At 43.4% G+C, this 11,118-nt stretch overlaps 2 protein-coding genes across 2 annotated transcripts in view; one reads left to right on the forward strand and one right to left on the reverse strand.

The window, feature by feature from the left end:
- The window catches only part of MAD2L1BP (MAD2L1 binding protein), a 7,760-nt gene extending 6,047 nt beyond the window's left edge, over window positions 1–1,713 (forward strand). Inside the window, exon 2 of the mRNA XM_015421480.1 lies at window positions 1,174–1,713. Within this exon, the coding sequence (XP_015276966.1) occupies window positions 1,174–1,713 (540 nt within the window). The remainder of the gene's footprint in view (window positions 1–1,173) is intronic.
- Window positions 1,714–2,268: 555 nt separating this feature from the next.
- EPHX1 (epoxide hydrolase 1, microsomal (xenobiotic)) overlaps window positions 2,269–11,118 on the reverse strand; it is an 11,777-nt gene continuing 2,927 nt past the window's right edge. Inside the window, exons 2-9 of the mRNA XM_015421482.1 lie at window positions 9,509–9,719; window positions 8,993–9,173; window positions 8,631–8,861; window positions 8,411–8,540; window positions 6,619–6,833; window positions 5,820–5,928; window positions 5,084–5,209; window positions 2,269–3,958 (exon numbers count right to left, since the gene is read on the reverse strand). Of these exons, the coding sequence (XP_015276968.1) occupies window positions 3,757–3,958; window positions 5,084–5,209; window positions 5,820–5,928; window positions 6,619–6,833; window positions 8,411–8,540; window positions 8,631–8,861; window positions 8,993–9,173; window positions 9,509–9,719 (1,405 nt within the window). The 3' untranslated portion in view covers window positions 2,269–3,756. The remainder of the gene's footprint in view (window positions 3,959–5,083; window positions 5,210–5,819; window positions 5,929–6,618; window positions 6,834–8,410; window positions 8,541–8,630; window positions 8,862–8,992; window positions 9,174–9,508; window positions 9,720–11,118) is intronic.

An 11,118-nucleotide genomic window follows, 5' to 3' on the forward strand; every position in this document is an offset into this window, starting at 1 on the left:
GCATAGCATTGGCCTTTTTTGTTGCAGATGCACACAGTGAGTTATCTACTATGACATTTTCAGTGAGTTATCTACTATGACTCCCAGATCTCTCTCTTGGTCAGTCTCTGCCAGTTTGGACCCCATCAACGTGTATTTATAGTTAGGATTTTTGGCTCCAATGTGCATCACTTGGCACTTGGCCACATTGAACCTCATTTGCCACGCTGATGCCCACTCGCCCATCTTTGACAGATCCCTTTGGAGTGCTTCACAATCCTCCCTGGTTTTCACCACCCTGAACAATTTGTGTCATCTGCAGATTTATCCACCTCACTGCTTACTCCCAACTCCAAATCATTAATGAACAAGTTACAATGCATCGGACCCAGTACTGATCCCTGCAGTACCCCACTGCTTACCATCCTCCACTGAGAAAATTCCCCATTTATACTCACTCTCTGTTTCCTATTAATTAGCCAGTTTTTGATCCACAAGAGGACTTGTCCTTTTATCCCGTGACTATTGAACTTACTTAGGAGCCTTTGATGAGGAACTTTATCAAAAGCTTTCTGGAAGTCAAGGTAAACAACATCTATTGGGTCCCCCTTGTCCATATGTTTGTTCAGTCCCCCAAAGAACGCCAACAGGTTAGTGAGACAAGATCTTCCCTTACAGAACCCATGTTGAGTCCGCATCAATAGGTTTTGTTCATCATCGTGTGTGTCTACTAATTCTTTCCTTAATACCAACTTACCCAGTATCGACGTCAGACTGACTGGCCTGTAATTTTCTGGATCTCCTCTGGAACCCTTTTTAAAGATGGGAGTGACATTAGCTACCTTTCAGTACTCAGGAAACTGCTGACTTTGGATGAAATAGCAATTAGAACAATTGTGGTCTGCATATCTAGTGACCCTCTTCATTTCTGGAGAAGTCTCACAAATACTGTGCCATGTCACAGTTCAAGAGGAGTGGTTATGGCAGATAGGTGTCAAGTTGTTTTCTTAGTAACTGGTGTACTCTTTTTAGTTCAGTGGTGATCTAGTTTACTAGCATGCATGAACATAATCTATACTACATGTTGCCATGTAGGGCTTAAGGTAATGTGTGTGAAGTGCTTGGACATAAAAGGTAAGCTTTTGTTTCCCCTTTTAAAATATTCCCATTGTTTCTATTGTGTTTACTTCACAGGATGAAGATGTGATCAGAAAAGTCTATGCTAGCGATCCAGACAACAATAAGAAATGCCAGCAAGTGCTAGGTGACCTGGAGAGACTGTTCCAGCACTTGGAAATCATGTTCAGTTTGACGTTGGTCCCACGAGTTCTTATTCTGCTTGGTGGTACTGCCGTTAGCCCTAAAGAACTATATGAGATCAACCTGCAGGGCATCTCTTTAGGTGGCACCAAGGAGAGCCTGCAAACGGCAGCTTGTGTTCGCAAGCTTTTCCATTCGCTCTTCCTGGCAGATGTCTTTAGTGATCTTAGAGCTGTCCCCACCCTGGGTGTCATTGTTATGGTCCAAGGACACCGCAACTGTGGCATTGACTGGTTCAGACCCAAACTAAACTACAAAGTGCCAGCTCGAGGGAGGAAGCTGACTGTCAACTTATCCTGCAGTGACCATGGCGGTGCAACACTTTCTTCTAATGCTGAAGTGAACTTTGCCTTGAATGATTATATATGGTTTCAAGCTCCAGTGACAGTGAAGGGTTTCCGTTACTTTTCTTGACAAGGTTTTGAAAAGGACTTTCTTAACCTCATATAGATGTTACTCTGTGCTAAGTCTTTGATAGTCTGCAATTACAAGTTTCTTGTTAGATTCTCTTTTCCAGAAGCACTTTAAGAACTATGTTGAGCTGTACTGTATTCTCTAGAGAGCTTTCTCTCCACATGATGGAGCTTGGAAACAGTTCCACTGTGATTACAAGTGCCTTTGGAGAACTTGGAGAAAGGTTAAAAGTGTGCTGTGGGACTCATTAACCCATTTTCTCTCCTGTTTGGTTATTAAACAAGACTTGAAACAATTGGGCCATCGTAGGAGCATCCTACAGATTACATTAGCTGTATTCACTGCCTGATCGCGGAGTAATGTTTACTGAATTCCAATCTCTTATCAAGGTTGATTTTTAAAAGGGTATCATGGAAGCCATAATTCATATTTGCCTGTGTAATGATAGATGCTGCAATAAGGGAGGTGTTGTCAAGGATACCCAGCTTTAATAAGCCTAGCAAAATCCTTTTTCCTTGTGCGGAAGAATAATGACATTTAAAGCCGGAATCCCCCACTGATGCAGTATTTTCACATGTGTTTTCTAGACATTGGTTCTTCTGAGAAGTATCTGAGTATTGTGAGAGAGGAGACACACACGCCCTTAAATTTTTAGCATGAGTAATATTATTGAAATGCTCGCTTTGCTTTCTTCACAATGGTTCTACTTGGCTGATACGACAGATTTTCTTTCTTGCATAGAAGTGAACATCCTAATAGTGCTTCTTGTGGAAGTGGGTCTTAATTGCAGAGCACTAAATTAATTCTAAAGGTATAGAAGTTGCTCCCCTCTTCCCTGGCTTTGACCAAAGCTAAACTAGAAGCACTTTTGAAATTAATGCATGTCAGACAGAAGAAAGACTGACCTCCTATAGACTACCTTACATTGTGATAGTGATCTGCTTTATTCTGTGCTTACATTAAGATAGAGAATAGGAGACTCCTGGAGGACCTAATCCAAAATAGAGAACCTTCACATAATTTGAGCAGAGCCACTATGAGGTGTTGTATTGCTTTTAAGGTCCAGTGAAAATAGTTGACAAATTTGGGGAGAATGGCTTTCCAGTGGGTATTGGGGTAGACTGCTGTCCTCTAGAAAGGGAAGAATAAATTAAAGAAAGCTACATGTGGGGCAGCTGGATAGGATAGGTAATTTCTGTACCCTGAGAACAAGATTCTGTGTCAAGAAACTAATGGAGGAATGTAGTGCTGTAGATTGGATTGTTTTGCTACCATGTTTCAGGATGAAATAGAGACCTAGAAGTGTGTGCTGTATAAAGGTTTATATGCACAGGTTGTATGTCTGACTTCTGAATACTCTCCAGACCAGCACTGTGCACTGATAGAATAACTACAAACAAGAAATGGTTAAGGGAAGGGCTTTCCAATCTCAGAGCCTTATAAGGTGTCTGGGACTTGTGGTACTTTGTACTGAATTACTTTCTGGGAAAGGCTGAACAAACATGCTTGTTCAAAGCAAATAAAACACTGCAGATATTCTGCTATTGGTACACAGGCTCTGTTCTAAGACAGTTATCAAAGCCGTGGAATAGATCCACAGATTAAGAGGACACGGTCAGAGAGAAGTGGATGATTTCTGGTACTGGCCCTATAAAAGTAGAGCTTTTATCCCTTAAAATACTTCAAAAGTCAGCTGCAAACAATTAGCTCATTTAAAAAATCCACAGTGTTGTGTAAAGTGTTCATGTTTTGTGGAGGTGCTACTTCAATCAACTGTAAAAGTAATCTGTCTGTAACATGTCTGTAAAATGAAGTCAATGAGAGTCGGAATGATCTTTTAAATAAAAGAGGGGACATGATTCACATTTGATGCAATATTTTTTTAACTTCCTTGTGTGATAACAGCCTCTCATAAGAGGAGCATCTGACTCTCTGAAGCTTAAGTAGCAATTAAATTACAATATTTTGTTTTGACTATTGCAAGTTGCCCTAAGCTTCAGGTTCCCTCTTGCATTTCTGTAATGCTCATGACATGCCGCTTATTCACAGATGCTCCACCTTCCTTACAAACTGTCTAATGTCTTGAGCCAAAAGCTCTGGTTCCTCAAAGGCGGCAAAGTGCCCACCACGGGGCATGTGGGAATAGGTAACAATGTTCTTATACTTCTTCTTTGCCCAGGACCGAGGGGTGTGGGTGATTTCATTAGGGAAGGCAGCAACACCAGTGGGAACATAGACATCAATCCTGTAGAGGAAGACACAGCACATGAAAGCTTCTTAGGCAATGATGAGGAATACCTTTTCTAAGGCAGTGTCAGTGGGTAGTCATGTTAGTCTACAGTAGAACAGCTGGAGTCAAGTCCAGGTCAGAAGCACCTTGGAGACCAATGAGATTTTTGGGGTACAAGCTTTTGAGAAACAAAGCTCCTTTCATTAGATGGTATCCAAAGAGAAGAGTTTTGTCTCGAACCTTATACACTGAAAATCTTGTTGGTGTCTAAGGTGCTACTGGATCCAACGCTAGTGTTTCCAAAGTTTTCATTCGCTTCATATGTTTTTAGTTATTTTCCTATTTCTAATAGGTACACAAACCTTAGACCTAGAGTGGCTAGCTTGTTGAAGAGATAAAATCGATCACTGCGCTCTTGTATTAGGCTGGTAGACATAAGGACTACCAAGTCTTCCATCTCCTATAGCTTCCCCCCCCTACGAGGCTGTGGCATCTGTAAACTTTTGCCATCAGATGGTTTGGACTGTTCGATGCCCTGCCCCGCGCGGTTGAGTATTGGAATCATGTTGTACACCGCCCTGAGCCCTGTCTTTCAGGAACGGGTGGTCTTTTTTTTTAAAAAAAAGTCTAAGTTAATAAATAAATAAATAAATAAAATCTTAAAGTTTTGATTCTACTCTTGCATTTGGGCTACAGAAGCAAGTGTTTTCTTTCACCTTGGCATCATAGGGCTGAGCTTGTTCTTTCAAGCAACCATGAAAGAAGCCACCATATGCGGTATGTTTTCATTGTACTTTTTAAATTTTAAAATACAGATCATGTTTCAATGAGGTGTTGTCATGCACCCCATTTGTAGAGTGGCACTGGGATCCATAACTATGTGATTTCAGAGCTTCTTTTTGAAAATGAACTGTCTTAACTACAGAATATAGACTGTTCAAATATGCTTGGAGGGGGCAAAGACTAGGGATAAATTGTATTTGCATTATGTCAACAGTATGGCCTGATATTACACGGAGTGAGTACGTAGCTCCTTGAAGAAAGGCAGCATAAATGAAGTGAACAGTGTAAGGTAGCATGCAAATCACTTTTGCAGTGGGATGACTTATCTTAGAATTTTTTCCAGTACCTATTCCTTACCTGGCATCAGGAGCACTGGCAGGGTTCTGAGAGAAGTTCTCTTTGTAAAAGCGCATTGATGACACAATGGAGGAAGACACCCAATAGATCATGACATTGGTTAAAAGTTCATCCAGAGAGTATTTCCTGAATAAGAAAAGCAGAGCATAGTATTTCGCTCACACATAATTTAGCTTACCCATAATACAAGATGGAGAGCTCATATACTATATTATGGCCCCGGTCACACGGCAAAGTTGCCGCGGGAGAGGCACGGATGGTGGGCGGATTATCCGGGCGCGATCACACCCCAACATCTGGGAAGTGGAGCGCACCCGTGGCTTACCGCCGACAATGCACATTAAAAAACTAGTACCTCCAAGGTACTAGTAAACATTTGCCACGGGCTGCCTCCAGACGCCCGTGGCGTGATCGTGCCGGCGCGCGGCATTCCCCTCCGGTCCCTCGTTTACCCGCCGTCGCCGAGGGCAGGACCCGTGGTGTGCTGCCGGCACATCTGATCGTGTAATCACGGATCAAACTGCACCGGGGCAATTAGCCACGCCTTCTCCCCCGCGATATCCGGCCCGTGTGAATGGGGCCGGGCCATTGTATGGCTCTGATGAAATGCATGAAAGTCTTTAAAGTGCCAAAGACTGCTACTGAGGCAAAAGCATGCTAGTATATATTGTTTTTGATTCTCACCCTGCCCCACCCTCAAGTTTTAAGCCACTGGTTGTTTTTCCAGTGTGCCTACCTTTCCAGACCTCCATTGTCCAAGTTTCGGAATGATTTATCAGTCCAGGTGGAGAACTTCTCTAGAATGTATGCAGCAAGGCCCACAGGAGAATTATTCAGTCCGCATCCTAGGTCAGGAAAGCAACACAATAGCTTTCAGTCAACAGCCTTCAGATTTCTAGCCTTGTACCAGGAACTGGACCATGAAAGAGAATATGGGCTTTGTATTTCAACCAATTTTATACCATCACATTCTGTTATAGATGATTGTTTGTGCAAATAATGGTTAACCTAATGGTTAGTCTTGGAAGTGCCCAGTTAACCTAAAGTGTACAGGGCTAGAAAAATTATTACTGTGATCACAAGGATTGGTACTCATTTTATTTTTGAATTGTCAGGTCACGCACTACATTTCTCCATGTATATGTATCAGGGAGCATTGCATGAGCCTGTTCTCCCTGCAATCAGTTTCTCTCTTCTCTGACTATTTTGGAAAACATCTAACCATTTGAGCATGAAAGACTTAGAGTGCATTGACCAGAACAGAGATGTTAACATCTCAGATTTGAAATCACTTATTTCTACATGTTTGAGTGTGCAGATTTTTGAATGTTTTGGCACAAGTACTAAGAAAGAGCACCTGGTCCTAGATTGATTTGCAAAACCCACTGACATATGAGGGACATTTCTGAAGCTTGAATTTAATAAAATTTCATTTAATCTGTGACTTCTTTCATTTTAGCATCAGTATTATGCAAGGGCAGGAACAGAAAGAGCCACAGACCGTAAAAAGCCACAAGTAAGGTAAATTCACAAACCTACTGTGTCTGGCTTGGTGGCCTGAATGTGCATGTAGCCAGACTCCCGCAAGAGGTCATATATATGCTTCTTAAAGTATGGGAACAGGAGACGTGAGTCTTCTCTGGTGAGGCCCACCAACCATGGTACGTAGGCTCCCAGCAGTAAAGACACCAAGCTACTCCAACCAATTTTGGGCACGAAGACGAAGTTCAGGTGAAGTCCCTTTACAGACCTAAAACCAAGGAACACAAAGCACACAGGCTGATACCAACATATTTACTCAGAAATAAATCCCAGTGCGTTCAGTGGATTTGACTTGCATACAATTAGGCCTAAGCTTGCCAAATCAGGCCTGATGTGCCTAATTCATATTAAAGTGGATGATGTGGCCTATTGTTAACCAAGCACAGAGCATGCAGATGCTATACCGGGATCCCCAACATTTTTGAGCCTGTGGGGCACCTTTGGATTCTGCTACAGTCTGGTGAGTGCAGCCAGAAAATGGCTGCTGTTGGAGGTGGAGCCAGCCAGAAAATGGCTGCTGAAGCTTACCTTCAGTCACATAAGTGATGTTCCTCCTGCTGCGTGGCAACTGATGCCAAAGCAACATGTTTAAAATTCTGCACAGCCAATCAAATCTCCAATTACCAATCAGAAGCCTTGCTGGGCAAAAGCCTGACCTGGCCTTGCCCACTTTCTAAAAACACTTGGCAGGCACCAGGAAAGGTGTTGGCAGGTGCTGTGGCACCCACAGGCACCACATCGGGGACCTCAGTGCTAAACCCTCCATCCCCACTTCCTTTGAAGGACCTTCCTTCTACTCTGGCTCATTTGCAGTACTGGAACTGAGCGTGGAGAAAAATATTCGAGCAACAGAACACACTGAGGTAAAAAAAAAATGGAAGGCAGAATTTGCCCCCCACATTCATGCTTGGCTTTTGGTAAAAATAGAACCTCATCCTGCTTTATGCATGTACAGGATAATATATGAATATTGAAACATGGATCCCTACTACCACCACACATGTTCTTCCCTTCCGCTCCCCACAACAGACACCCTGTGAGGTAGGTGGGGCTGAGAGAGCTCTTTTAAGGACTGCTCTTGAGGTAACAGCTCTGAGGGAACTGTGGCTTGCCCAAGGTCACCAAGCAGCTACATGAGGAGTGGGGAATCAAACCCAGTTCTCCCAGATTAGAGTCTGCCACTCTTAACCCACTACATCAAACTGGTGTGATGATGAGAAAGACATGCAGAGAGGAGTGGAGGACACAAAATCCACTGCATGCCCCCATTGGAAGTGATGTTGTTTTATACAAGTTATAGCAGTGGTGGTTGTACTAGTTAACAGTTGCTTCCTTTACCTATAGCAGTGGTGGTTGTACTAGTTAACATTCCTCAGTTGCTTCCTTTATGTTCAGTCAGGAACTAATTCTGGATTTACTTCTGGGAAATATATTAGTTCCTCATGGGAACAGATTGCATAATTCATATTTCTGTTTTCAGTTGTTTTCCTGAGTCCAATTTCTACAGGAAGTGCTCATTAAAATACCTAGGATATTTAAGAGTTCCTTGGTGGAAGAAAAAATAATTAATAACCAAACTGGATTAATTGTTTGAAGATGACTGGTTTCTTAATCTTGCCTAATGCAGAGCTGTTTGCAAACTACCATCACACTAAATGTGTATAAAGGGAGGCTAGTGTGTGGGGGACCTCACCTCTGTAACATGGATCTGCATGGACTCTAGTCTGTTGAATAAAAATGATGTCAGAGACTAAAAGAAAGAAAGCAAAGTCTTCTGCTACTCACTTTGGCAGCATCTGGGCCATGTTTGTGGTGATCCGGGAACCCCAGTCTCCCCCCTGTACATAATATTCCTGGAAGCCCAGTCTCTGCATCAGCTTGTGAAAGATCCGAGCACAAGCTATCGTGTCAAAGCCTGTGAGAGGAAAGAATCAGATCATGAAAGACCTTTTGAATGAACAGTTCCACCCTAGAAACGTCTCTCACAGTCTCGTCTGTTGCATACCCTGCTGGTGGGGGGCCTCAGAGAAGCCGTATCCTGGAATGGATGGACAGATGACCTCAAAGACTATATCCTCATCACTCAGTCTATGACCAACTGGGTCAGTAAGAAGTGGGATGATCTTATAGAACTCGTAGAATGAACCAGGCCAGCCATGCACCATCAGCAGAGGCTTGGCTGCCAGGCCTCTCAGGTTACGAGATGGTTTCACGTGGATAAAATGAATTTCAATCCCTGTCCGGAAAAAAGCAACAGACAATTTAACATGGTGGCTATCAGTAGAAAAAGCCCGCTGAAAGTGGGAGAGGATTTGATGGAAAGGATTAGCCCAAACACAGGAGAGAGGTATATCTAGCTCCGTTCACCTTCAATGGTTGTTTTATAATGTGGATATTGGTTGAGGATTTTAACGTGCTTCTGCCAGTCAAACTGGTTCCTCCAGTAGGAGATCACCCTCTGAAGGTAGTTGGAGTTGAAACCATAGTTGAAAGCAGAACCCTCCAGCGGTGGGGTATAACGGGCCTGGTCAAGACGCTGGTACAAATCCTGATGAGAGAATCCCCATAAAGCACTATCATTGGAGATATTGCAACAGTAATTTCAAAAATTTACCACTATGTGAAGGAGGCATCTTAACAGGGAAAAGCGTCCCTTGTAGTTCCTGATATATCCTATATGTGATTAAATTTAAAAAGTGCTGTATAAATAATACAAGTACTACTAATTCAATTCTAGATTCAGGTGGGTAGCCGTGTTCGTCTGAAGCAGCAGAACAAAGCACACGACAGCTTATACCCAGAATAAAACTTTGTTGGACTCAAACTTTGTTCTGCTAATGCAATTCTAGATTAATCTCTCCTAGTTCCCCTCCCCATTGGTACCTGAATTTCCTTCTCAGATGTTTTCACTTGGAAGGGTCTAATTCCTTCATCTTCTTTGTCTCTCGATGACTTCACCCCAGAACCCCACCATCCATCTCCCATTTCCAGAGTCTTCATCCTGTGCCTGGACAGAAGCCAATAAACCAAGAGGCCTCCACCTCCGAGCACGCAAGAAGCTGCAATCACATTTCTCTGGGGTGAGTCATACGACCTAGGGGGGCAGGCAGACATTCAGAATCAGCATCAAAGGTTTTTGAGTCTTAGGGCTAAACTCGATGTGACTGTCCTTGTGGCCACCACGAGGGTGCCGCCGCCATTTTGAAGTGATTTAAAAATACCTCAAGGAACCACTTCTGATTGGGCCCACAAAGCGGCATTCTTGATTTCCCCCAGTGCCTTTTCAAATGCCGAAATAACTCTGGGAGTGGTACTAGGATTGCCAACCTCCAGGTGAGATCTAGAGATCTCCTGGAATTATAAATGCTCTCCAGATGGCCTCAAGGATGCCTTCACATCTAGCCTGGCTATTATAAAGCACCTTTTATGAGCAGAAGTTGATGAGTGCTTGATGCTTCCGTAGGACAGGTTCTTTAAAAAAACCTCTACACATTTAAAAAATGATACAGTGAACCAAATGATTTCTGAAATAAGATATTTTAAGAGTAAGAATGCAAATTAGGTAATTTTCAGTTCTTTAGCCACTCTTGTGTGACCACAGCTGTGGTGATTAAGTGGAATGGGCATCAAATCTGCAATACAAGAATAGGGAGTAAAAAACCCTGTGGTAGGTATTCCATATAATCCATCTCCGCTTGCTTTCAGGCTCTCTCGGCGACAATATTATCCTAAAAGCATGTACAATTGAAAACAGCTACTGTTCCCATTGTGTGATATACAAATAGCCATTCTGCGGAGTGTTGGAAAGATGTCAGGCAAGCAGGGTTGCCAGGTTCCCCCTGGCCACGGGGGGGGGGGGTTGCCTGATCCAGGTTGGGAAATCCCTGGGGATTTGGGGGTGGAGCCTGGGGAGGGCAGGGACCTTGGTGGGGTTACAGTGCCGTAGATTCCACCCTTCAGAGCATTCATTTTCACCAGGGAAACTGCTCTCTGTAGCCTGGAGATGAGCTGTAATTCTGGGGGATTCCCAGGTCCCGCCTGGAGGCTGGCATCTCTACAAGCAAGACAGACTGGATGTGTACAAGTAACACTGAGTATTTTTTTGGCAAAGAAAGAGGCCCAGTTTAAGAACATAAGAACATAAGAGACGCCAATGTTGGATCAGGCCAAAGGCCCATCCAGTCCAACACTCTGTGTCACACAGTGGCCAGAAAGCAAGACAGACTGGATCTGTACAAGTAACACTGAGTATTTTTTTGGCAAAGAAAGAGGCCCAGTTTGGGTTTGCATCCTGTAGTTTACTTACAGCCAAACAGCACATGATGCTGCGGATCCAAGGTTCTGATTCCCAGTCGTGTAGTTTACTTACAAAAAGTGTCACCAGGGCCCCCGAGATAGATTGGAGCCCTGGCGTTGGGGGAAAGGAGGAGCCTTTTGCTCCATCCTGTTTCAAAGATTGAAAGGGGTTCCTTCCAGACACTCTGGGTGCTTCT

This window comes from Gekko japonicus, unplaced genomic scaffold (assembly GCF_001447785.1).
Source record: "Gekko japonicus isolate JY-2015 unplaced genomic scaffold, Gekko_japonicus_V1.1 scaffold1012, whole genome shotgun sequence".
NCBI lineage: Eukaryota > Metazoa > Chordata > Lepidosauria > Squamata > Gekkonidae > Gekko > Gekko japonicus.